This window comes from Lepidochelys olivacea (genome assembly GCF_965140295.1).
Source record: "Lepidochelys olivacea isolate rLepOli2 genome assembly, chromosome: 7".
NCBI classification, from domain to species: domain Eukaryota; kingdom Metazoa; phylum Chordata; order Testudines; family Cheloniidae; genus Lepidochelys; species Lepidochelys olivacea.
In genome coordinates this window covers 11089665-11113581 of record NC_140417.1, presented here as the reverse complement: position 1 = coordinate 11113581, position 23917 = coordinate 11089665, and the positions used below count along the sequence as shown (strand labels likewise).

Below are 23917 nucleotides of genomic sequence, written 5' to 3'. Positions count from 1 at the left end.
GAACTGGTCACAGAGAAGTCTATCTAAGCGCATAAGCAACTCCCTACACAACTGCTTAGGACAGGAAGCGAAGACTGTTGGATAGAATTGCAACTGCAGGGGGAGGATGAGATCTAGATAGGCAGAATATAGTTCAATTGCTCAAACTGGAATTCAGCCAAGACACTGGGCATGGCAAAGAAGGTGGATGCTTCTCCCTGCAGTTATTGAACTGTAACTTCGGCTTCCCCACAGCACTTTTGTTAGCAACTAGAGATTACATTTGGAAGCAGCAGAGCCTCAGAGTTACAAACACCTCGGGAATGGAGGTTGTTCAGAACTCTGAACAAAACATTATGGTTCTTTCAAAAGATCACAACTGAACATTGACTTAATACAGCTTTGAAACTTACTGTGCAGAAGAAAAATGCTAACCCTAACCCACTACCCCACTCTCCTTCTCCCATTTCCACTGTCCCACCCCACCTCCCTTGCCCTGCCCCACCGCTGTCATTCAGCATTGTACAGGAAGTAGGATGGTGACCATGCAAGGCGTCCAGCACACACAGAAGGGGAGGATGAGTGACACTAGGAGGCGGTGTCCAGGTGCACAGGCAGTGAGCTGGAGCAGCCACCCTCCCTCACCCAGCAGAAGAGGCTCCGTCCCACTCCCTGTGCTCCCCACCCGGGTGAGCTGGTAACATGCCAAGGGGTGCAGAAGTGCAGTGTGGGAACAACAGATTCCCCCTTCCCCAGCAGGCCGAGTAGAGCAAACCATGAGCAGCTCAGTGCTCGCAAAAATCGAGGGTGGAGGCAGTGACTCAGCCCTGTGTGCCCCCTCCCCCCCCCGCCTCTGCTTGGTTGGGCAGTGCCCCCTCCCAAATTACACCCATGTCAGTTCATAACTCTGGTGTTCATATCTCTGAGGTTCTTCTGTATTCTCTGTGTGATCTGCAGTGCCCATCTCTCTAATGCTATTGAGTTGTCAGTCCCTCTGAGGGCTTGACCAGGAAAAAGTGCTGGGTGTTGCCTTTTTAAAAACATGATGGCTCCTATTTTAAAATCCTGATGTAGACGTGGGAAGTTGTAATTTCAATGTGTGAGATAGCTGAGGTGATCCTTGGTCTCTTTCTCCCCCCCCCCCCATTTTTTTTAAATCATGGTTTTATTTTTTGAAAAACAGAAAAAACCCCCCCACACACACACATTATGTACTGGCATAGAACAGTGATGGAGAATAACTATTCGTTTACTATTGTTTCTAACCACATTGAGCTGCTGTGTGAAATATTTCATGAATGGAAGAAAATTGGCCTGCTCTTAGCCTTAAACCATGCTATTTTGAAAACAGACTTTGCAGTGCCTTTTGCTCTTGCCCTATGAGAATAATTGAAGCTCTCATTCCAATACAGGTAAGGCAGTGTGCAGTATTGTGAATTTTATTCACATTGATGAAAGGACTTCTGAAGAAAATTATGTGTAAGAATGTATAGAAGGTAAGCACAGTGAAAACTCCATATGACTTTCAGTAATGATTTAGGAGGGCAGATTTGTCTTGGAATTCATCAAAATCATGGTCAAGTTAGTAAAAGTCACTGTATAAGGGAAAGTGATGTGTAATGTCCTGGGAATGCCATTTAAAGTGGTGGAGCTATGCGGGGCGGGGAGATGTAAAGTCCTGACCCAGAGGTGGGAGACTCTGGGAGGGGCTGAAAAATGAGCCTGCCCTGCAGCGGCAACTCCTGTCATTATGGAGGAGTGGCAGGGCCAAACCTGAGCAGCGCTGCAGCCCTTGGTTCCAGCTCGTAATACCTGGAACAGGAATCCAGGCCCAGCGCCACAGGCCAGAAGTCAGCACTGCAGAATGAGTTTATTAAAATCACAGACACAAGAAAAAGGCACGGACAAACGGATGGTATTCATGACATTTTTAATGCCCTGACAAACCTGCAGCCTTACTTGTGACTGTTTGGCGGTGGTGGTGGGAAATTAAAAGCACAAACTCATTTTAACTAACAGTTTACAACTTGCCTCATCTGGTTTAACCTTTGTTGGTCTGTTGTCATTTCTTGCTCAAAATGGGAAAACAGACTCCTTTCATTTTGGATATGTACCATAGCAGGTTTGTTCCTTTGAGGATAGAGATTCAGGTTTTTGAAAGTTTTCTTTTGGTTTGCAGACCATCTCAAATGAACAGACTGACTGATTTGGTCGGGAGCAGTCTCTCCAGAGGCATGTCTGATATGTCTTGCTTGATTTAATCCTTCTCTTAATGTAGTATTTGCATCTGGAATACACTCCATATAGGAATTGCCTGCTGTTCACCAACATGATTCATAGCCCCTGGATCCTGTTGGGATCCATCACTGCTCGTACATTCTCAGGAAGCAGCGGTGGTGTATAATGCCTTTTTCCATCTGTAACTACCAAGAGGTTATGACCGTACTACTTTAATGCAAGCCTCACAATGGCATCCATGTCTTTGTTACCTCCAGCCAGGATGACTGTAACGTCCTTCTGTTAGGGCTACCCTTAAAGACTCCCTGTTTGCATTTAAAGGTTAGCAGTGAATGCTGTGGGACCCAACTATTTAAGGCCCTGAGGCTGAAAAGATGTATTCATGTGCTTAACTTAGGTGTGTGTAGTTGTATTGAATTTAGTAGATCCTCCTGGTCTACGCTGAAAACCTCTCTCACACACACTCACACACGCGCGCGCGCATGATGTAGATAGGTCAATGGAAGGATTCTAGTTACCACATCTCGGTGAAGTGGATTAACCACTGCAGTGCTTCAGCTTTGCTGCTGTAGCATGTTAAGTTAGGCATATACCCTAAGTGAGTGCCTCACATTAGTTATGCCATAAAGATAAAATCAACTGAGATGCTCTCACTGTTGGCCCTGGTGTCGAACTTTCCAGGACTGGCACTTTGGCTTTCTCAGTACAGGGCCTGAACTTCGAAACTCATTCTGATTGACAGTCTACCACAGCCTCAGTTTGGCAGCTTACTGAGGACTTTGTAAGATGTTGTTTGTTTGATTTGGCTCTTACTTAATTGTCCTGCTTTGCTTTTATATTTAGACTTGTTAAAGTGCCTGTGCTACCAATTATGGGAAGTTTGTGTACATGGTTTTGATTTGGTATCACAGTTTTAGGCCGGTTGTTTGTCACTGCAAAATATCTGAATCTTCATGGTATTATCTGGTAATAATTTTAGTTTTAAAGAAAAGTCATGTCACAATATTCTAATAAGCTGTTTTGATAGGAATTGTAAGAAGTCAAGTACTCATTCTTTAATATGATAAAAACTACAGTGTTGTATAAGAGAAACAAGGTTGGACAGGTAATATCTTTCTCAGACTTGAAGAACTCTGTATAGCTCAAAAACTTGTGTTTTCTCCCAACAGGAGTTGGTCCAATAAAAGATATTACCTCACCCACCTCCTCTTTCTAATACCCTGAGACCAGCGCGGCTACACGGCAAACAACAATGTTGTGTAACATTTTTAAAAGGTATAAAAACATGAAATTTTACTATACTGGAAGGAGACCACATAGAGACAGATTTGTAAATTAATCATGGAATCTTGCTCAATAGTAAGTTCACTAAGTAGGATGACAAAGACTATGACTTTTAGATTATTTCATAAAATGTGAAAGACCATAAGCATTGGTCATGAAAGCCACACTGTTACAAATATAGAGCCTTAATCCTGATAACTTCGATACTGTGGTTATAAGTAAGGCTGCGTTTTAGTCATGGGTATTTTTAGTAAAAATCATGGACAGCTCACACTGCAGAAGTCACGGAGGTCACGGAAAGTCATGGAATCCATGACCACCATCACAAACTCCCATCCTTAGTTATAAGCCTTAAATAAAACAAATGTGGATCCCTGGTGGCATGATGGTGTCCTGGATTCCTAAGGGCACTCAGATAGTACGCTAATTATAAATAAATAGGCAGAACATGGTTAGCCCATTATCAGCAGATGCTTCCTTCCCTAATATCTATGTTGATTTAAATAGAGAAATGAAACCTTGCCCTTCATAATCGTTCTCCTACAGTCCTCATTTTAAAAATCCTCTTATGAGGAAAAAAGCAGTTTTTTTACCCCTAAAATGGAGGAGAGACAGAGACTCTGTGAAGTCTAGTAGGGACTTCATTATTGATTTTATAAGAAAGATGCTCATACTAGGGTGATGGGCAGCAGCATAAAATTCTTCAATAGGAATGAAGTTCCAAATACCCTCCTCCTTTCTAAATCAACTTTGTCATCCCATCTGGGGATTCCTGTTTGAAAACTGAAGACCCACTCCTGCACGCACTCTTGAAAATGGTCACTCCGTAGCCTGGGAATTAAAAGCTGGTGTATTTTGTAAAAGGGAAGGAAAGGACTGAGAAAGGTGGGTGAACATGGAGAAGGAGGTTGGGTATCCAAGGAGTTTTGGTGGGTAAGGGGGAGACAGATCAGGGAATTAAATATAGAATGCAGAGCTGAGATTTCAAAACTGAATGATTCCTGTGGCACCCAGGGTCTACCAGGCTGTGAAGATGATCATGGGGAGGAGCCTGGGAGACCCTAGTCTTTCTGCCTGGTCTTTTCTGGAGTTGCTGCTGAGAGGAGAGGGAGCACCAGGGAATGTGGGCTTAGATCAGCCTCCTTCCGGCTCTTCCTCACTGTCGTCGGGCCTCCATATGGAAAGGGGGAGGTCAGGTTGTTGGTCTCACTGTCAAAGGCAGCCTGTGCTAGATCTGGGGAAGAGAGGGGGGCCAGGCAGGCCTTAGAATATGCCCCCTTCTGACATTAAGTTCTTGATTTATTGTGCCCACATTTTTTAGAGGCTCTGGATGTATACTGAACCTTTCAATAAATATATAGTACCTCCAAAATGTGCTGTCTGAATATGCAGTATTCATTGTGGATCTCTCCAGTTCGCAGTATAAGGAAAAGAATTTAACGTTTCTTCAGCAGCTTCTTTGTAGGAGAAAGCTACTTCTGAAGAAAAACCTGTAGCTTAAATTTGGATGTTGTAAGACTCAAGGTTTCGATTGTAACCGTTCCAGATCCCAGGCTTGAGATCAATTGAAAATCAGTTTTTTTGGATTTTTTATAGTTTTCTCCTTTAATTACTCTGCAGCCTGTTTGGGATTTAACTCCTATTTTAATATTTTCTGGTACCTAGTATAAATTATTCCTTAACTACTTAGAAACATTGTTAGGTGGCCTCAAACTGTGCAAAGGTTTAAAAATTCTCATGAGCAGATTTCACTCAGTTTCTCAAGAATTCCTCCTGTAGTACAGATTTTCACCCAGTCCTGCAGCATACAGTTTTCAGGAACCAAGCACTTAAGAGATAACCATTACTTCCTTAAAGCTGAAGCTTTGACCTCCATGCAGAAAAATTTCTATGGTCTTTAATTACATCACATGCAGTATCTCTACTGTAGTCTAATGTTCTATGTCAAAATCAGAAGGAACTCTTAGATTTGGAAAGTGACTTATTTTTAGGTAATATTCCTCATGGAGCAGAGTTAGGATTTTTAGTGAGTATATTAATGTAACTTCTTGTATCTCCTTAATGCTGATAGGCTCGCTCTCAAGTTGTTTCCCCCTGTAATGCATATTTTGGTTGTAAACTATTTCTTCTGAATTCTATCAAGTTAAAAGTTTTATTAAATAAGCGCCTCAGTTGATCCATTGATACAGCTTGATATGTACCTGTAACTATGAACATGGTGATTTTATAACTTACTAAAAGGAACGGATGAGACAACATAAAAAAAATTGAGACCAGGGGAGTTGATTTCACAAAATCAGGTGTTCCAACTTAGTTGGCAGCAAAGTGTTAAAAGTTCCAATCATTAAGTGGTATATTGAAACCTTTCAATAGTTTGTGTATGTTTAAATATACTTAAGTTTGTTGGGGGGGGTTTGTTTGAGGAGCAAAGTTGCATATCTTAGCTTTTTGTCAAATGGATGATGATTTTCCTCTTTCACATTTTGTTAAATTTAGAAAATGTTATCAGTGATACTTAATCTTATATGATGCTTTCTTGAGATAACTTTCTTGTATTTCCTTATATACTGCATCTTAGATTAATATCAATTCACATTTTTTTCCCACTTAGAAAAGATAATTGCTCCATACTGATAGTATAAAGAACAATTAAAGCCCATTTACACTGTGGTTATAATTTGTCAACTGGCTACAAGAAAGCTGTCCTGTGGTCTTGTTTTGTTCAAAACTGAAGTATGGGTGGGACCACAACTGTTAAGTCCAATTATGGAATATTGTTATGGTTCCCATCTACACTACAAAGCGGAACTGTGCTTCGGGTGATTAGATGTCCTGATTTTATAGGGACAGTCCCAATTTTTGGGGTCTTTTTCTTATATTGGCTCCTATTACCCCCCCATCCCCTGTCCTGATTTTTCACATTGCTGTCTGGTCACCCTAACTGTGCTTGAGCCAGATTCTATGTCTTGGTTATTACTGTAATGTAGACAGGGCCTTGGCAGTGTGTGTGAAAACTGATGCACAATATATTTCTTCACTTGAGAAGTCTATACTGTTTTTGATCATATTTATCAGACTCTTGGGTTACTTAGATTAATTAACTGTTTCTGGTTACTTGTCATCTAAGAGTAAAAGTCATTCATATTAGTTTTTGTTTTACTTTTTGGCTAATCACAATTGAAACAATACTTCAGAAGATTTTGGATTTTCTTGAAGTAATGTTTTGTGTGCTTTTATTTAATCACTCATGCTCTTTCTGTTCCTGTTGGGGTGTGTTCTGTATTATCTTTTAGTGCTCTGTAGTCATCCAGTTGCCTTGTCCTTTTGGTGTATTGCTTAGCCTATACACTTGGGACTAAAATCTCCCCTCAGATACATCCGAGCAACTTCCACTGAAGTCATTAATGTTGTGCAGTTTATACAAGGAGAGTTTGTCGATTAGTCTACACCCTTTCTGATCTCTGAAAATGACAGTGGACTCACAAGTGAATTTTGTAATATGTGTAAAAGCATGAATACTTTGATTCAGCCACCACATACGTGGCTTAACATCTTCTAAAACTTTTCTCTTTTTTTTAGATTTGAAAAAAACAAGGTTTTGAGAAAATAGGACTTGCTATTTGAAGTAATGTTTTGAAGGGTTACTGTCTACTCTCTTCTTGCAGTGCATCTATCTCAGAAGAGTGCTCCTTATTGTATTATGATCTTGGAACAGATTGTTTTATAAACAACTCTCAAAAACTGCTTTGGACTCTTTTTCTTTGTTAAATGTGCAGTTGAACGCTTGAGAATTCTTAAACTATTTGTGTACTTACACTTCATGCTGCATTGCATATGAGACATATTTACTTTCTTCGAAGAAATGGTGAGACCCCACTCAGAGATTGACATATTGCACCACTGTGTGTGAAATTATTCAAATCATCAGTACTTCATGTTGCCATGAGGTTTTTGACTTTGTAAAATACCACTTGATGCTACTTCCACTACTGTGATAACATGGTGCAAAGGTAAAAGCAATTATAATTGGATCCATACTCCTGGGAATTGCATGAGTCCTCTAAGACTTTCTGTGCTTCCATGTGTTAAGCAGGCCATTGATTGACTCCTCCATGGTAGAATCTTCTCTGTCTTCAGGAGGTAGATGGCTTATGCCTTTCAAATCCTAGAGAAAGGGTCAAGGACTCTTGAGCAAGTACAGAATACAGGAGCACACAGAAAATATTCTGTACCATGTGGTGAAAGTGATTTTGCTACATAATTCCACTTTATTTCCCAGTAAATAACTTGCACCAAGAGTATGGCTATTATTTCGATTAATTTGGCTGCTGGCTATTATTCTGATTAATTTCGCATTAACAGTAGTTGTGAATAAAAGGGCAGAACTAATGGATTTTAGTATCCTGGACCTGATTCCAAAGGAGAGATGGTAGTTTGGCAGGGAAACATTTTGTTGGAGAAAAGGAAGGAAATGTGTGTAAGGTATCTACAGAGATTTATCAGAGTCCCAAGAATGTGGATCAGTTACCACTCTTGGAAATTAAAGACATGTGCCATGAGACCCCTGCTGAGGGATCTTGTGCCACTATGTCACTAAAATCAAACCAAACCCAAACTCCTTAACTCTGTATTTGGAGTTGGTGTGACCACTGTTGGAATATTGGGTCCAGTTCCGCTGCCCACAGTTCAAGAAGGATGTTTGTAAATTGGAGAGGGCTCAGGGAAGAGCCATGAGAATGATTAAAGGATTAGAAAACATTCCTTACAGTGTTAGATTATTAAAGATGTCAGTGTGTCTAGGTTAACAAGGAAAATATTTAGGGTTGACTTGATTATTCTGTATGTACCTACATGGGGAATAAATACTTAATAATGGGATGTTCACTGTATCAGAGAAAGGTATAAAGGATCCAGTGGCTAGACAAATTCAGACTGGAAGTAAGGGATACATTTTTAACAATGAGAGTCATCAGCAATCCCTCAAGGACGAGGATGATCTCTTTCACAGGTTTTATTTTTCATGGGTCCTTTGGTGACTGAGGAGTCTGATCCTTAAGCCACAGGCTTGTTGACAGAGGTGGTGTTGGAAGACAGGGCTAAGATGCGATTGCTACGTGACAGTTGTCTTTCCTTTCTTTTCTGGCGTTTTTCTGCGACCAGGGCAAGGCAATTTTCCTCAAAAGTGGACGTTCCCTCTCTGACAAGTCTTTGCCAGTTATACCTATCCTGGGCTGCTGTCTCCCAGTGTGTGGTGTCGATGCCACATCTCTTGATGTATACCTTGAGGGTGTCTTTAAAGCGTTTCTTTTGGCCTCCCTGTTTCCTTTTTCCTTTGGTGAGTTGGGCGTGCAAATATCTGCTTTTGTGACATGAACTACAGCTTCCCAGAGACTGCCAAACTAATTTTAATTGGAATATTTTATTGCTCTCCAGTGATAATTTTCAAAACATAGATTGATTTGGTTTGGTTTTGTGACTTGTCTTAGAGGACAAAGGTAGGTATTATTTCTCTAATTTACTTGCTTCTGAAAGCGGAAGATTATCTTGTATGTTATTAGTCATATCAGGGTCAAATTTGATAGCTAAGTCCTTACCCAGGAAAACTGTCACTTAAATAAGTAGGCCAAGTAAGGAATGACTAAGATCTCAGCATTTGACCTGAAAAAGTTTAAACTCTTTTAGACGCTTGAGTCAGAATTTGGTCTTTCACTACTAATATGTTGGTAATATTAAAGAACTTGAAGGTGTTCTGAAATTTGCTTGTTATTTTAAGGTTTATATTTTTAATGCAGAAATCTGGGGTGTCTGCAATGAGTTCCTAGTTATAAAGCCATGTGCAGGTGCGTTCTCCTACAGAGATGGCAAAAAATCCTGATTGGGAAAGAAGTGTCTGCCTTGCCTAACTGCGCACCTCCTGAATCTCCTCTCAGATCTCAGAAATAATCATGGCATCAAGGCGATGCAAAGGGGAGAGGTGCAGACTGTCAAAACGTAGGAAGGCTTGTACTTGTAGCGTACCTCTTTGTGATCATTCCTAAAGATGAAAGTGAGGCTTCACGACACAAAGTAGCCTCCGCATGCATCAGCCTCTCTGTTTGTACCACTTCGTGCTTTTGCATTGTGTAACCTTCCTGCTTCGGCAGTTTGAACTCTCATTGTTGAGTTACTCTCAGTCTGAAGGGTCTGTCAGCTGAAGGGTGAAAGTGTAACAGCAGCCTCCCTTTTATTCCTGGCAAGAACATATTTCCTGTCCGTCTCTAGATCGGTTTCTTCGCTAGCCTAGCATATTCGTTACCTTCTCGTTCCCATTGGCCTAAATGATCCCAGAAATAAAACCCTCCTCCTTTACTCCTCCTCTTCCTCTGGGCCGGAGTCCGCTAATCATTGTTCCTACCTGAGGAGAAACTTCTTGACTAAGACTTTTGCCTAGCATAAGACTTGGATTTGTGTCTGCTTGCTGCTGCTCTGGGCGTTATATTTGCCTTGCTCCAAGTCCACACGAATCAAGGAACTAAGTGTGGCTGGCTAGGCTGAGGAGAATGTCCCTGACACATTAACTCTCTCCATAGCTGGAAGTATTGTCATATAACTTTGCCTTCATTTCCAATCACTCGTCTCACTAACATCAGACACCTGTAAAACATACTTGACAAGCAAAGCCAGCTGCTGACATGTAGCAAATACCAGTTCACATGTGACCCTGGAATCCAGACTCTGGCCAGATCCATTAGAATGATGATGTGACCCAGGGATCCAGATTCTTTGGAATGATATTGACTGGCAGGCTGTTGTGTGAATATATCCTTTGGATTTTACTCAGTTGTTTTAACATTAGTAAAACTTGGCCCTCACTTTTTTGTTTTTGGTCTGGTCTATGACATCTCGGCGATCCTGGTCTGAAAACCACTAAACGGTGACTACAAATTAGAACCCATATTGGCCAATGATTTCTCACTGCCAGCTACTTGAAATAATATTTTTTGTAAAAAGTCACATCCAGAAAAATTGGGCTAATCTGTTGCTGGTGTCTGTCCCACAGGTAAGCTTTTCAGAATTAAATTTTTATTTTTTTTAGTATTTTGATAGATGATGTTTATTTTAAAGCTTTTTTTTAATGTCTATTGATTTAAATTTTCACAGTTGCAGGAAATAATGAGGGGCTAGACAATCATTATTTAATGACAGATGTTGATATGCAAAAAGTTAAGCTTTATAACTGTTAAAACACAAACTGTCAGCATCATATATGTAAAAATATACAAAGTAAATAGCCTTAAATCAAACTCTAAGAAATTCTCAAGCAGCAGCATTGTTCCTACTCTGTAAATTTTGATTATTATCAATGGAAATATTTCTTAATGTTTTGTGTATATGTGTTCAAGTTGATGTTTATCAATATTTACCAATAAAAATCTAATCCTTCCAAGCCTACACATAGGATTCAGAATTCAGTCACGTGACATTTACTGTCAAGCCTTCTGTGAGTGACCAAATTGCAGTAGCCCTCAGCACGTATTAAAGTTGAGTGGAAGAGATCCACTTCCTAATTAAACGCCTCTCACTCTCTCAAATGGTCACCCAGTGTTCTCTAAAGAGTATTGTCATCTGCTCCAAATGTGTACCAGCTTTTCTGCAAGAATCATCTTCAACTTGGATCCAGTGAAAGCAGGATGGAAAAGACACCCTTGGAATCCTAAAACAGGATGACTGGATAGTGCCAACAGACAGCTGTTCCTCATAGGCATCCCACCCCATAACACACCAGATTTGGCACAGGACAGAACGTCATGGAGGCACATAACATATTTGCTGGCCTCTGTGTTGTCCAAGTGACAACATGAGAACTAACCAAACAACTAAGCTCACCACTGCCGAGGGGGAAAATCCTCTGCAACTCGCTTGGGTACTTTGGGAGGACTCCGATTAGATTGCAGAAACAGGTAGGACATTATAGTTACCACCATATTTAATGACAGGTTTCAGAGTAGCAGCTGTGTTAGTCTGTATTCGCAAAAAGAAAAGGAGTACTTGTGGCACCTTAGAGACAAACAAATTTATTTGAGCATAAGCTTTCGTGAGCTTTCGTGAGCTACAGCTCACTTCATCGGATGCATCCGATGAAGTGAGCTGTAGCTCACAAAGGCTTATGCTCAGATAAATTTGTTAGTCTCTAAGGTGCCACAAGTCCTCCTTTTCTTTTTACCATATTTAATGTGTGGCAGTTTTTTGTGAATGTAGCTTCCTGAATTCCTGAAATGTCACTTCTGTTTTTCAGGGAGATATTGCAATTCATTAACTAACTCTGGCTCATGTACAGTGCTGGTTAATCTTACATTCTCGCTAGTTCATGCAGTCTTTTCATACATTCATTGATGCAAGTGAGAAGCTTGTCTACACTTGCAACGCTTCAGCGGCACAGCCGCAGTGCTGCAGCTCCCAGCTGCATTTGTAATACATGTCCCCGAGAGGCAGTAGCTAAGTGAATGGAAGAATTCTTTTATCAACCCAACGCTGTCTACCCCAGGGGTTAGGTCGGCTTAACTATGTCCCTCGGGATGTGGATTTTTCACACCTCTGAGCGACCATAGCTGGGTAACTTTTTAGTATAGATCAGGCCTGAGTAAAAGACACTAAAATGCCATACAGTGACAGTTAAGCTGTTTCCTTGAGCACCGCCGTTGGACAGAAGGCTTAGAGTGCAGACTGCCTTGTGTTTTGGTTTTGGCACCCAAACAGGATATTGGTATTTGAAGTGCATTAAAGTTCAATTTCCTTTCTGTCTCAGCAGGATTTGGGCACAAAGCAGTTAATCTTAATTTTCGAGGTAATTTTTTTTTTCTTGCAAAAAGTGTATGTTGCAGACAAATTTCTTCTCAGGTCACTCTGCTCTCATGCTAAATAGTTTTAAAAATGGGATATTTTTGTTTAAAGCAGTAGTCTGTTTTTTTGCAGATATCCAGTCATAAAATGGCAAATGAGAGCAAAATTGTGGCCAGAAATACTCAAGTTCAGTGTGGTGTGAAACTAGCACAGAGAGATCCTTCTATACTTTAGTGACTCAGAACTCTGGAACAGATGCCTGAGCAGGTTAATTCATTGTATTCCAAGTGGAAACGAGGCTTCAGGTCACCATCATCTCCTTTTCATTTTAAAATATGAACAGGAATTGTATCCCCCTGAATATACTGACTTTGTCTTACTTCTGCCTTTCAGGAAAGCAAAGTAATGCTTTGTAGCCATGGTCGGTGAAGGACTCATGAGATTGTTATAGTGAGGTCTTGTAACAAGTCCTGCTCTACTCTAAAATCAGAAAAACCTAAGCTATAAAATACAGAAATATAGAAAAAAGTTTCCCATATCTCAGGAAAATAATGGGATGTTTTGAAAAATAGTTGAGATGAAGGATGCTGTATGTGGATACGCAACCAAAGGGTACCAAGCATTTTTATGTTGAGAGGCGTTATTAACTCTTAAAAAATTGAGTTCTCTGTGGAAAAGATCTCCTGTTTGAGAGAGAGAGTATGGTCCAGAGGCCAGGCAAGCAACTTACATATCTGGACACAGCAAAAGCATTACTTCTGCATCATGCCCTGTGGTTAAAAATGCATTGTGGTAGGTTTGTGCTTGCTTGCTTGGCTTTTCTCTATCCAAAGTTCTTCTACCCAGTATAGTTTGATTATGACAGTTTTGTAAACTATATCCTAAAATTGTGGGGGTTTTTTTCTTTGATTTTCAGGGACTTGGGGTCCCCATAACTCACCCAGGCATTGTTTACTTTTTTCCCAAGTTTGATAGAAATTTGAAGTAGAAGACTAAATGTTTACTGAGGCCTTGTCTACGTGAACATTTAGTTCAGAGTGAGGTACGAATCTATCCCACACTAGCCTACCAGACACTAACTGTCCATGTGGATCCTGCTGATATGCACTGAAAATTCATTAGTGCACTTTATTCTATGCCACTTTTGAAATGCAAGTAGATTAAAGTTCACTAATGAACTTTTAGTGCACATCAGTAAGGTCTACACAGACTGCGGGTTAGATTCACACTTGAGCTTGCCGTGAACTAAATAAATGTTCATGTAGACAAGCCCCTAGTTTGGTTTAAAGGGACACTATCATTTTGGATTTCTTTTTTAATTATTTAACTAGACTGTTTTTTAACCTAGCGTCTTTTTAAAAATAGCATGCTCTGAATTAAAAACAAAAATATTTGCAAGGGTTTAAAAGGAGCAATGCTATCAAACGTGCTCAGATCCACTCTCCCACTCTCCCAATTCCCCTTTATTTGTGCACTCTCCTGCTTACTACCTCTTCATGGCTGCTGCTACTAACTTTTGCATGGAGTAGGGAAGAGCGTGTACATGAACTTGCTGGAACTATGCATGAGAGTTATGTCACTGACCATCCCTGAGACAATAAAACTGACTATACATACAGTGCTGTCAAGCATCAGAGGGGTAGCCATGTTAGTCTGGATCTGTAAAAGTGGCAAAGAGTCCTGTGGCACCTTATAGACTAGCGCTGTCAAAGCATGAGAAATTTTGAAAAATCCTCTTTATTTTCTGTGATCTTTCTTCTGGAGGTTACCTTTGACTGTTTCCAGAGGTAGATGTGATTTTCAAGTTTTAGTTTTCAGAGTAGCAGCCGTGTTAGTCTGTATCCACAAAAAGAAAAGGAGGACTTGTAGCACCTTAGAGACTAACAAATTTATTTGAGCATAAGCTTTTGTGAGCTACAGAAAGAAGTTATATTTTTAACTATACAGTGCTGCACTCTTTAACTCCTCAGCAAAGAATGTGGAAGGAGGGTTTATAAACAAAATATACTGATATGCAAGCTCCCCAGTCATTGAAGTTGGAGCAAAGCTCCACACTTGGCTAACATTATGAAGAGCAGATCAAAGTACTACTAAATAGAAAACCTTATATGAGATTCTTAGTGTGAGTTTCCTAATATGATCTTTTGACAAAATGCATAAGCACAAATGATTGCAAGAGTTTCTGATTTAACTAGTTATGTAAGCAGCAAGTAACTAGAACTTCCAGTCACTGCTGGAAAGGTAGCTTCAGCAGTGAGGTCAGTCGTGCAGTGGAACAGTCTGTGCTCTCCAAGGATTTGTTAACTGCTACTTTATTGTGTGATCCATTTTGGAGAACTGATGTGAAGATGAAGCAATGTGTGAACATCCATTTTTTTGGTCCAATAGTACAAGCTGATGACATGAAAAATTGTAAAAGTTGCAAAATTCTTTAAATTATTTAACCTTTAAAAGGTTGCATTTCACAATCTCTGCTATTTAAGCAAGACTTTTGTGAGAATGGATTCATTAATCAGGTAAAATCTTCCTTCTACTGCATAACCCAACTGCTCTGCTCTGTCATGTTTATATCCACTAGTTGTTATGCAGTCATAGCTGTAGAATCCTTATTTAAAATGCAAGAATGCAAAACTGTCCCCAGTATTCCATTAAAAAAATCAGTAGATAGTCTCTTACCCTTAAATCCCCCCCGAGGAATATTCTTGATAAGATAAGTAGGCTGTTGATGTGTAATGGTATTTATAATTGTTCATACCTTGGGCCTTGGCTATACTACAGGCCATATGAGCAATAATTGTACCAAAAAGCTTTCTAGGATACATTTTTCAGTTTGACTGTTTAGTGAGGCCCTCTGTGTGCACACACTTGAGAAGTGTAAGCAAACCACATTATAAACAGTATTGGGCTCTAACTGTGTTGAAGAATCTAAATGCAGCATGGGGTGTTTCATAACTTGGTTACAAATATTATTCCAATTTGTTGTGCAGACTGGACCACAATAGTATGTTGTAATAAAGCTAAAGCCTTGTACAAACAGAACCGTGGTTGCAGTACAGATATGGTCTTCCTGGAAGCAGCTTTGGACCCACAAAACAATTGCCAGCAAAATTCCTTCTGTTGATATCAAGAGAAGTTTTTTGTTACATGTGCCTTCACATAGTGGTGGCAGAAACTTTTTGGGACACTTCCATTGTTTTTATGGGGCATCTGTAGATTTAAATGTTACATTTTTATCAACAAATAGTATCGTTCACCTTCATTTAAAAAAACATGAAAGCACTGAGCAGGTTTTAAACAAGCTCTCTCATCTAAATTTTGGTGTTATAAGAACAGAAATGTCACAGGCAGTTCTTAGTGTAGTGCTTCCTTCTGTTAAAATAAGTTTGTACAGCAGACTTCTTAGTCTGGACCAACTACCATCTATTTACAGTAGGTATCTTTAGCTGCCTTGTTTTTACTACTTGGTAAGATCTAACAGGGCCACAGAACGGTCATTCTGAAGAGCTGGCTGGCTAATCAATGGTGCCGAATTTGGTGATCTCCAGTGGTGATTTTACATATTGCTAACTTGCACAGAGAAAGAGGTTAATTTTGATCTTGTCACAGAGCCCTAACTTTTATTGGACTTACAAACTCCATCAATAGTTTTAGAAAGACAAAAATACTGACACATGACCAAAAAAAGTAAAAAATTGCTCCTATATTGCATGTGTGTATAAGAAAGCAGATTCCAAACTAGTGAAGTATAGGAAAGTGCTATGTAGAATTGTTTTCACACTATTTCAGACACACGGCCTCCTAGCAGTGGTCTTATGTGACTACGTGAAACCAGAGACCTTCTGTGCACTAACTAGGCAGATCTGTTTTTCAGCACCAGTTTAGATGCAGGAGTCCTTTTAATGGTGTATTGGGCACAGTTTTAACACTCTGTTATCTAACCATAGCATCATAAGGTTTTTTATTTTATTTTATTTTATTTTTTAAAGCCTGTGATGAGTCTACACTACACAAACTGGTAGCACTGATGCAATTGCATTGCTGCTAAAAAAATGAAAGAATCTTTAAAATGTATCTTTTACCCACTTTTGCTGTTTCATCTCCCTTTCATTCAGCAAAAACAGACTAGTCAATTTCACTTTTAATTTCTAGCAAGTTTCAATATCCAGTTCTGCTCTAGCATAGCACTTGGGAAATGTCTGAATCCCCAAAAGTTGTGTTCAGCAAATATTTTAATTGATTTTTTTCTTGTAAAACTAGGGAATGTTTAGGTTTGTATTCATTTATTTATTTTAACGTTGGGACTAATGTTAACTGACCCTTTCTAAATTTTTCATTTAGTGCTGAGGTGCAGTAATTTATGGAGTCCTTTGTAAAGGCATACAAGAGTGGTGGTTACACAACTGGACTGACCTATGCAAAAATGTGTATGTGTAGCAAAGAATGCATTGATTATGTTTGTCTCTCTGGTTCCTTGCAGAACACTTTGTGCTATCTTTGGATCTTGTATGAAATGGGAACTTTGTGTGCCAAGATAAACTGGCTGATTTAATTCTTGAGAGGAGTTATTTTGTAGTTCGTAGTATTTCTGTTTTTGATTTAATCTGTCAGAACTACAGATCCATGCTGCATGAGTTTACGCTATATTTAAATCTACTTTAAAAAAATTAATTGAAAATGTGTTAATACAATATGTGTGTGTACACTACAACTTTAATTTTATATAGTATTTATAGAAGCATTGTCTCCGTATATCCAGAGTTAAACGTTAGGACCAGGAGAGAGAAAAGAAGAGGTATAAACAAGTTAGCAAACAGCTATTTAAAGAGATGGGCAGTGTGAAGGAGGCTGTTAGGAATGGCTAGAGCTGCAGAGGTGAATGCTCTCTCTACAGTCCAAGGAGTTTGCAGAGAGTGAGCAAAGGGTGGTGGTAGGTAAGGGAAATAGAGAGGCAGCTAAGTTCACAGAGCATATCTGGTAAAATTTTCAAAAGTCCTTGAGTGATTTGGGAGCCTGAGTTCCATTGATTTTTAGTGAGACTGAGGATCCTAATCTGTTTAGACGCTTTTGAAAATTTTTGTCCTAGGAAACATTCATAGAGACGTTTTGTAAACCAGAATAATTTTGAACTTGAACCTGAAATAAAAATAGGGAGCCAATGGGGTTGTTTGACAATAGGGAGGATGTGTTAGTGCTGCTTTGAACACATGAGAAGGAAGTCAGCAGTTTGCACATGCTGGGCTTTGGAGAGGCCAGAGAGAAGGAAAATACACAGTTGTCAAGGTGAGAGGAAATGAAGGCAGGAATGAGGATTATAGAAGGGATGAGTGTATGAATTTCTACTGAGAGCACTCAGCGCAGAATTGTTAACTATCTGGTGGGTTAGATTTCTGCTTGAAACATTTGAAATAAAAATCTGGCTAAAAAGACAGTAATTTGTTTACCTCTTCTCTTCCCATTTCCCCTCTGTAATGTAACCTTTTCTCTTTTTTTTTTTTTTTTTTGCCTGCACACTGCCTGCCCCCTGAATCACATTATCTCCCTCAAAAACCCAAACCTACTAGCCTTTAGTCACAGCAGAAACCAGCCATTTCACCTCAAGTTGTCTTTTTTGACCCTCACCTGGACAGGAATAGACCATTTTAGACTTCTTGATCTCAGTTACAGCAAGTCAGCTCACTAGGGTCTTTGACTAAGGATATAATATTCCAGAAAGAGCATCCTTCAATTTTTGTTGTCCTTTTTGTCTAAATGAATATACATTGTAAAGATTACTGAATACTATTTGGAGTTTGTAAACAGTTGTGTTGGGAGTGAGTGCTAGTTGGAGATTGGCACAGACAGACGTGACACTTAATGGTACAGTGAATGTCCCATTTGTTTTGTTGTTTGCCATGAATTACAATCTGAGCCTTTGGTGGGACACAGTAAGTCTTAGTTGCTCTTTATCAGTAAACCTTCTGTTGCTCTTTATCTGTTGTCCAGGCCAAGTCCACTGCTTCAGGGAACTAGAACTTATTCTGAAAATCTAAATGTGAATGACACCTTACTAATTTTGTTTTTCTGTATTTAACATATTACCAATGTCTTTTTAATAAAATGAGATCGCACTTTAAGTCTAGATGTTTGAAAGCTGTCAGTCCATGTAATTCTGAAAGATTTAAAAGAGTGTAAATTTGTGAAGCATGTGGAAAAAGAGCATTATATTTGTTAGAAATATTGAGAAGGGTTCCTGGACTGTGGATTAGTACCAATGAAATTCCAGTTTGTAGGGCTATCAAATTTTAGTTGGAAAATTTCATACTTGCTGGTAGCTGGTAATACGTGATACTAAGTAAGGAAATATACTCTGTACCTGAAAGTCAAATATCCTTCCATAAACAATGAAACGGATCTTAATGGTGCTTCTGCTACATTTGAAATGACATGTCCTTTATTAAATCATTGATTGTGGGTCTTATTTTTTTCTCTTTATAGAAAACCTAGAATAAACTCTCAGCTGGTTGCCCAACAAGTTGCCCAGCAATATGCCACACCCCCACCACCTAAAAAGGAGAAGAAAGAGAAAGTGGAAAAACAAGACAAAGAAAAGCCTGACAAAGAAAAAGAAATCAGTCCAAGTGTTACGAAGAAGAACACCAGTAAAAAGACTAAGTAAGTTTCAGGGGGACACTAGTTAGGTGTACAGTTAGTTATTCACTATTTAAGCTTTATCAGTGATTGGTTGTCTTGCCAAGCAGTAGTGCACATTAATCAGCAAGAAAACCTATAATAATAATTTTTTCCTACTTTTACAGACCAAAGTCAGATATTGTAAAAGATCCTCCTAGTGAAGCAAACAGTATACAGTCTGGGAATACTACAACAAAGACCAGCGACTCAAATCACACTTCAAGGTAAGTTTAATATAGAATCAATTGATGTTCATTTAGTTAGATCTTGACATCTGAGAACTGAACTGAAGGGTCCAAACTAGTGGGTTTTTTAATTGGGTTGACAGCCCTAGAGACAGAAGACTCTGATTTATCCACAGAATTGGTAAGGCATGAACATCAGTAGTATAAGCTTCCTCTGTGCCTGTGCATCTGAATGATTACCTGGAAAACAGCAGCTTCAAATAGTGGAAGCAGTTGACTCACTAGACACTCAGTCATTCGCCTTCTGATAAAGCTATCGTGTCAGTTGTGGTGGTTTGTTACTTTTAGGCAGTTAAACTGCTGTGTAGAAAATAGATATTAATCTGGTCAAAAGAGGTCACCTGTCAATTTCTTCTTACCTTCTCTCCATTTAGACCCAATAACAGTGTAAGGAGTGGATATATTATATTTGCCTGTACCCATGCCTCCAATGCTACCACTGCAGTTAGGAGAAAAATTGTCTTTTGATTGTGTTCTTAGGGGACCACATGAAAGGTCTCATTAAACAATTCAGGCATTTACGAACTTTATTTTTGTCCAAGGATAAAACAGTTGATTCAAGCTGATATTTCAAATTGGCTTTTGCCTGTGTGTTAGAGTTAAGTCCTATCCTCAGCTGTGCTGACATTACAGGTTTCTTTTAAAATAAAAGCTATTGCTCCTTATTTCTCCAATGCAACAGGCCCAAATTGTGGTCGTCTTTACGCCTTGAAGTCATGGAGGCAACAAGCAGAATTTGACCCCACAGTTTGACTACCTGTGTGAAAGTGCCACGGGTGTGTGAAAGTGCCACGGGGAGGAGAGTGCCTTTAAACTCCCTTTTGAGCTTCAATCAGATTTGTTAAGTCCTCCCAGACCTTGAAGAATGAGCAGGGGGGTTAGTCTCAAACATCAGGGTGGATGGGAAGCCACGGCTGTTACCGCCTATCAGACTCCCGCAGTTCTCCCTTATTTTCTTGTCAGCATGTTCCAGTGCAGTCATGGTGACAGGGTATCTCCCAGCTGCAGCTGTTCAGGAATCCCCTGAAGTGGTTTGGTAGCATGGAGTTATTCTGGACAGAAGTTAATGTGGCTTGGGGCCATGTTAAGCAGATCATTGAGAGGGAGCAGTCTGCTCAATGCACCTGTCATTGTTCCAGCTCCTGTCAAGTGACAGCAGAGAGGTGTACTCAATAGCAGAGAAGGGCACTGGCAGAGAGATCTGCACCAGCATCCCAGAGACAAAATCCGGGCCAGGATTTTTAGCTGTTTCTGAATACAAGAGAAAACAAATGAGTCTGTAAAGTTACAGGAAGAACTGGGTTTCCTAAAGGAAATGGGGACTTGGGGGAGAAAAATAAACAAACCTACTTCCTGGAATATTTACTGTAGATACAAAGGATCTATCAGTATAGGGTGGCCTTTGCCTGCTAAGTCTGAAAACTGACAAAATTGCCCAGATATGCTGAGCTAGTTGGCCTTTAGCATCACCCACATGCCAGGTGACGTTAATCGTTTCATCTAAGTCTGTGGTTACATGTTCAAATCGCAACCTCTTGGGTGTGTAAATGAGTATATACATACTTACGTGTATGTGTGGCTTCACATTAGAACTTACTGACAGCACCTACGGGTTTGAAAAATCTAGTGACTAAGTGGAGGGGCAGTATTAAAAAGAAAATAAAGTTATTCAGTGTCAGGTTGTTATCCCAACATAGTTTATAATTTAATATTTAAATGTGATTAAAATATTAATGTTTTTCCTGTTAAATTTGATGCAATTTTCTTTCTAGGTTACCTACAAACACAGTTTTTTACAGTGAGAAATTTACAGCACACTTAATTGAAGGTTTAAATTCACAAGAATATCATTTATTTTTCTTTTGAAACTATTTATCATCACCATTTCCCACCACTTTATATAACTCTAGTTTAGAACCTACATCTATTTCAGTGATTTTATAGGATAATCTTGAACGGGGTAGCCCTGGGATGATCGTCTACCAATTCTCGACACCAGCAGAGAGGCATTGAAAATATAAAATTGGATCCACTTCCTCTTTTCTCACTATTTTGAGTTAGTCCAATATGACCCAAATGTAGAGGAGAGGGTTATTTTCTGCTCAGTTGGGAAACTGGGGCCTGGTCTTGAAGAAAAACCTGTCTGTCTCCTATCTCCATGAAAAACGCAATTTCTAGCGCTAGCGAGCTAGTTCTACCTGATGTCTGGAGAACGCCCCTCTAATTTCCCTAGTGGGGAAAGTTCTGCTGCATCAGTCTGACCCACGGTTGGAAGGGAAAAGAGTTAACTGTAAATCACAGGTAATCACTGAAGCAGATGTGGCATCCGCCAACAGCTAAAGGACTGTCTCACACGGCCAGCAATAGCACACGCCAGCAGAAGTTTGCCCTTAAATAAACTCATTGCATTGTATTTGTATCAGAATTTTGGACCAAATCCTGCAAACACATGGATGTCAGCCTCTGTGCAGAGCACAGTCCTTTATTAGCTGGGTTACTAATTGCATGAAAGCGCAGAAACAAATTACTGATATAATCCTGAGCTATAAAAACCAATGTGTTCGCTTTGTTTTGTCTTGTGACAGAGAAAAGCTAACACTGTGAGAAATGTCCTGGGTTTTACTTACAACAGCCTTCTGGAGGGAGCATTTTGAACAATTTTATACTTGGATTGATTGGGCCTCTGATTTGTATAAACTCAAAGTTGAGAAGGGGAAGCCAAGTTGCCCCAGTGCCTGAGTTATTTGCAGCTACAGTGTTCCCCACATGGGAATGAACGTCCATGTTCAAATGCTTTCATGTGGTTTTGTATTGCAAAGTCACAGCCTTGTCTCAGAACATCAGGGCACGTGATGTGGCAAGATGGAGTATTCAGATAACAGAATTCTTTCATCTTTTGTCCCATAGGGCTGGTACCAGAGCTCACTTCCAAACTAATCTGATCTGTCCAAGAGAGCTCAGAACATATCACTTAGTAGAAAGTTTGTTTCTGAAATATGGTTCCTAATAAACGTTTTCCCTTTTTTTCCTCACCTGTTCTTTAGGCCCAGACTGAAAAATGTGGACCGAAGTACTGCACAGCAGCTGGCAGTCACAGTGGGGAACGTCACAGTAATTATCACAGACTTTAAAGAAAAGACTCGCTCCTCTTCCACATCTTCATCTACAGTGACCTCCAGTGCAGGATCAGAACAGCAGAATCAGAGCAGCTCCGGCTCTGAGAGCACAGACAAAGGCTCGTCCCGTTCCTCCACGCCGAAGGGCGACATGTCAGCAGTTAACGATGAATCTTTCTGAAAATTGCACATGGAGTTGTGGAAAACTATGAATCAGGGTATGAAATTCAAACACTCCACCTGCCCATGGGGCTTCAGTCCTGGAGAGCCTCTTCTGTGCTTGAACACACACTTTCTTGGACATCACTCTCTTACTGATGCAACCAGGATAATTTCTGCTTGTCATGGGCATCTGGCCACCAAGGAATTTCGCACCCTGACAATTACTCTTGACACTTTTATGTATTCCATTGTTTTATATAATTTTCCTAACAATCATTTATAATTGGATGTGCTCCTGAATCTACTTTTTTATAATATCTGCTGTGCACAATTTTCCATGAACATTACAACTTTTTTTGGTTTTTTGGAGTGTGTGGGGGGAGGGGAAGGGGACTTTATTTATTGCATTCACAAACTCCATCCTCCTTCAGCATATCCTTTAAGTTCAGTTCTTTCTTTCTTCCAGTTATACTGTGTACTATCAGTTTTGATATAAATTATATATAAATATATATATAAATAAATATATATAAAGGGTTATTTGAAACCAATACATGGAAACGCTGGTGCTTGAAACACTGTGAAGTGAAACAAAAATATTGAACAGTTAAAGATCTGGGACAGTCCCCTTTTGTGAAAGTGCTGATACTGAAATGGAACCAGGCTTAGATGAAAAGTATATTTCAGAAGGTTTAAAGCCAGATGAGACCTGATTTTTCTCTCTCTTCCCCTCTCCCCCCTACCCCCCCAACTTTTGGCTAATCAGTACTGGGCAAATAGTTTTTATTATACATTGTGATCTATAATGGGAAGACTCCTCCAGATAGCCTGCATTCCCAATAGAATAACTCAGAATGACAAATCACAAGTCCGTGTCCAATTGGAGCGTGCTTATTCAAAAGTAACTAAGCTGGTTTCAGAATGCCATGCATTAATGTATATTTTGTTTACTTGTTGACATGGTTATTTCTTCCATAGCCAATCACACAAAAATGTGGTATTCTGTAATTTTGATTAATTCCATCCATTTTCCAGACCTGCATCAATGACTGAGGTGACATTAAATCTCTGTGGAGTGGCTGTTTGCTTTAGAATTCAAGGCAGAAGAGAACCCTAAGGCTGGAAGCTTTTTAGAGCTGATCAACCAAACCATTACATGTTCACATCTGATGTGGTTTGGTTCTTTCTTGGTCAAACCTTTTCATTTCTGACTCTTTCCATTCTGTTGTGGGGAGTATTTTTGGGTTTAATTGAGTTGGGTTTGTATTCCAAGAGCAATTTCTGAACAGCATATCATCCAATGATGACATATGTAGGCTTGTTAATGTTTGGACACGTCTAGATATTCTGCTGTGGGAGCTACAGTTGAGAAAAAACTTTCATGCTGGCAGGTCAGCAACAAGT

At 39.7% G+C, this 23917-nt stretch overlaps 1 protein-coding gene across 1 annotated transcript in view; it reads left to right on the top strand.

Annotated features, from left to right (window-relative positions):
* The window catches only part of RYBP (RING1 and YY1 binding protein), a 65465-nt gene extending 42474 nt beyond the window's left edge, over positions 1-22991 (top strand). The window contains exons 3-5 of the mRNA XM_084633328.1: positions 18796-18972; positions 19116-19214; positions 22280-22991. Of these exons, the coding sequence (XP_084489454.1) occupies positions 18796-18972; positions 19116-19214; positions 22280-22532 (529 nt within the window). The 3' untranslated portion in view covers positions 22533-22991. The remainder of the gene's footprint in view (positions 1-18795; positions 18973-19115; positions 19215-22279) is intronic.
* Positions 22992-23917: the final 926 nt, after the last annotated feature.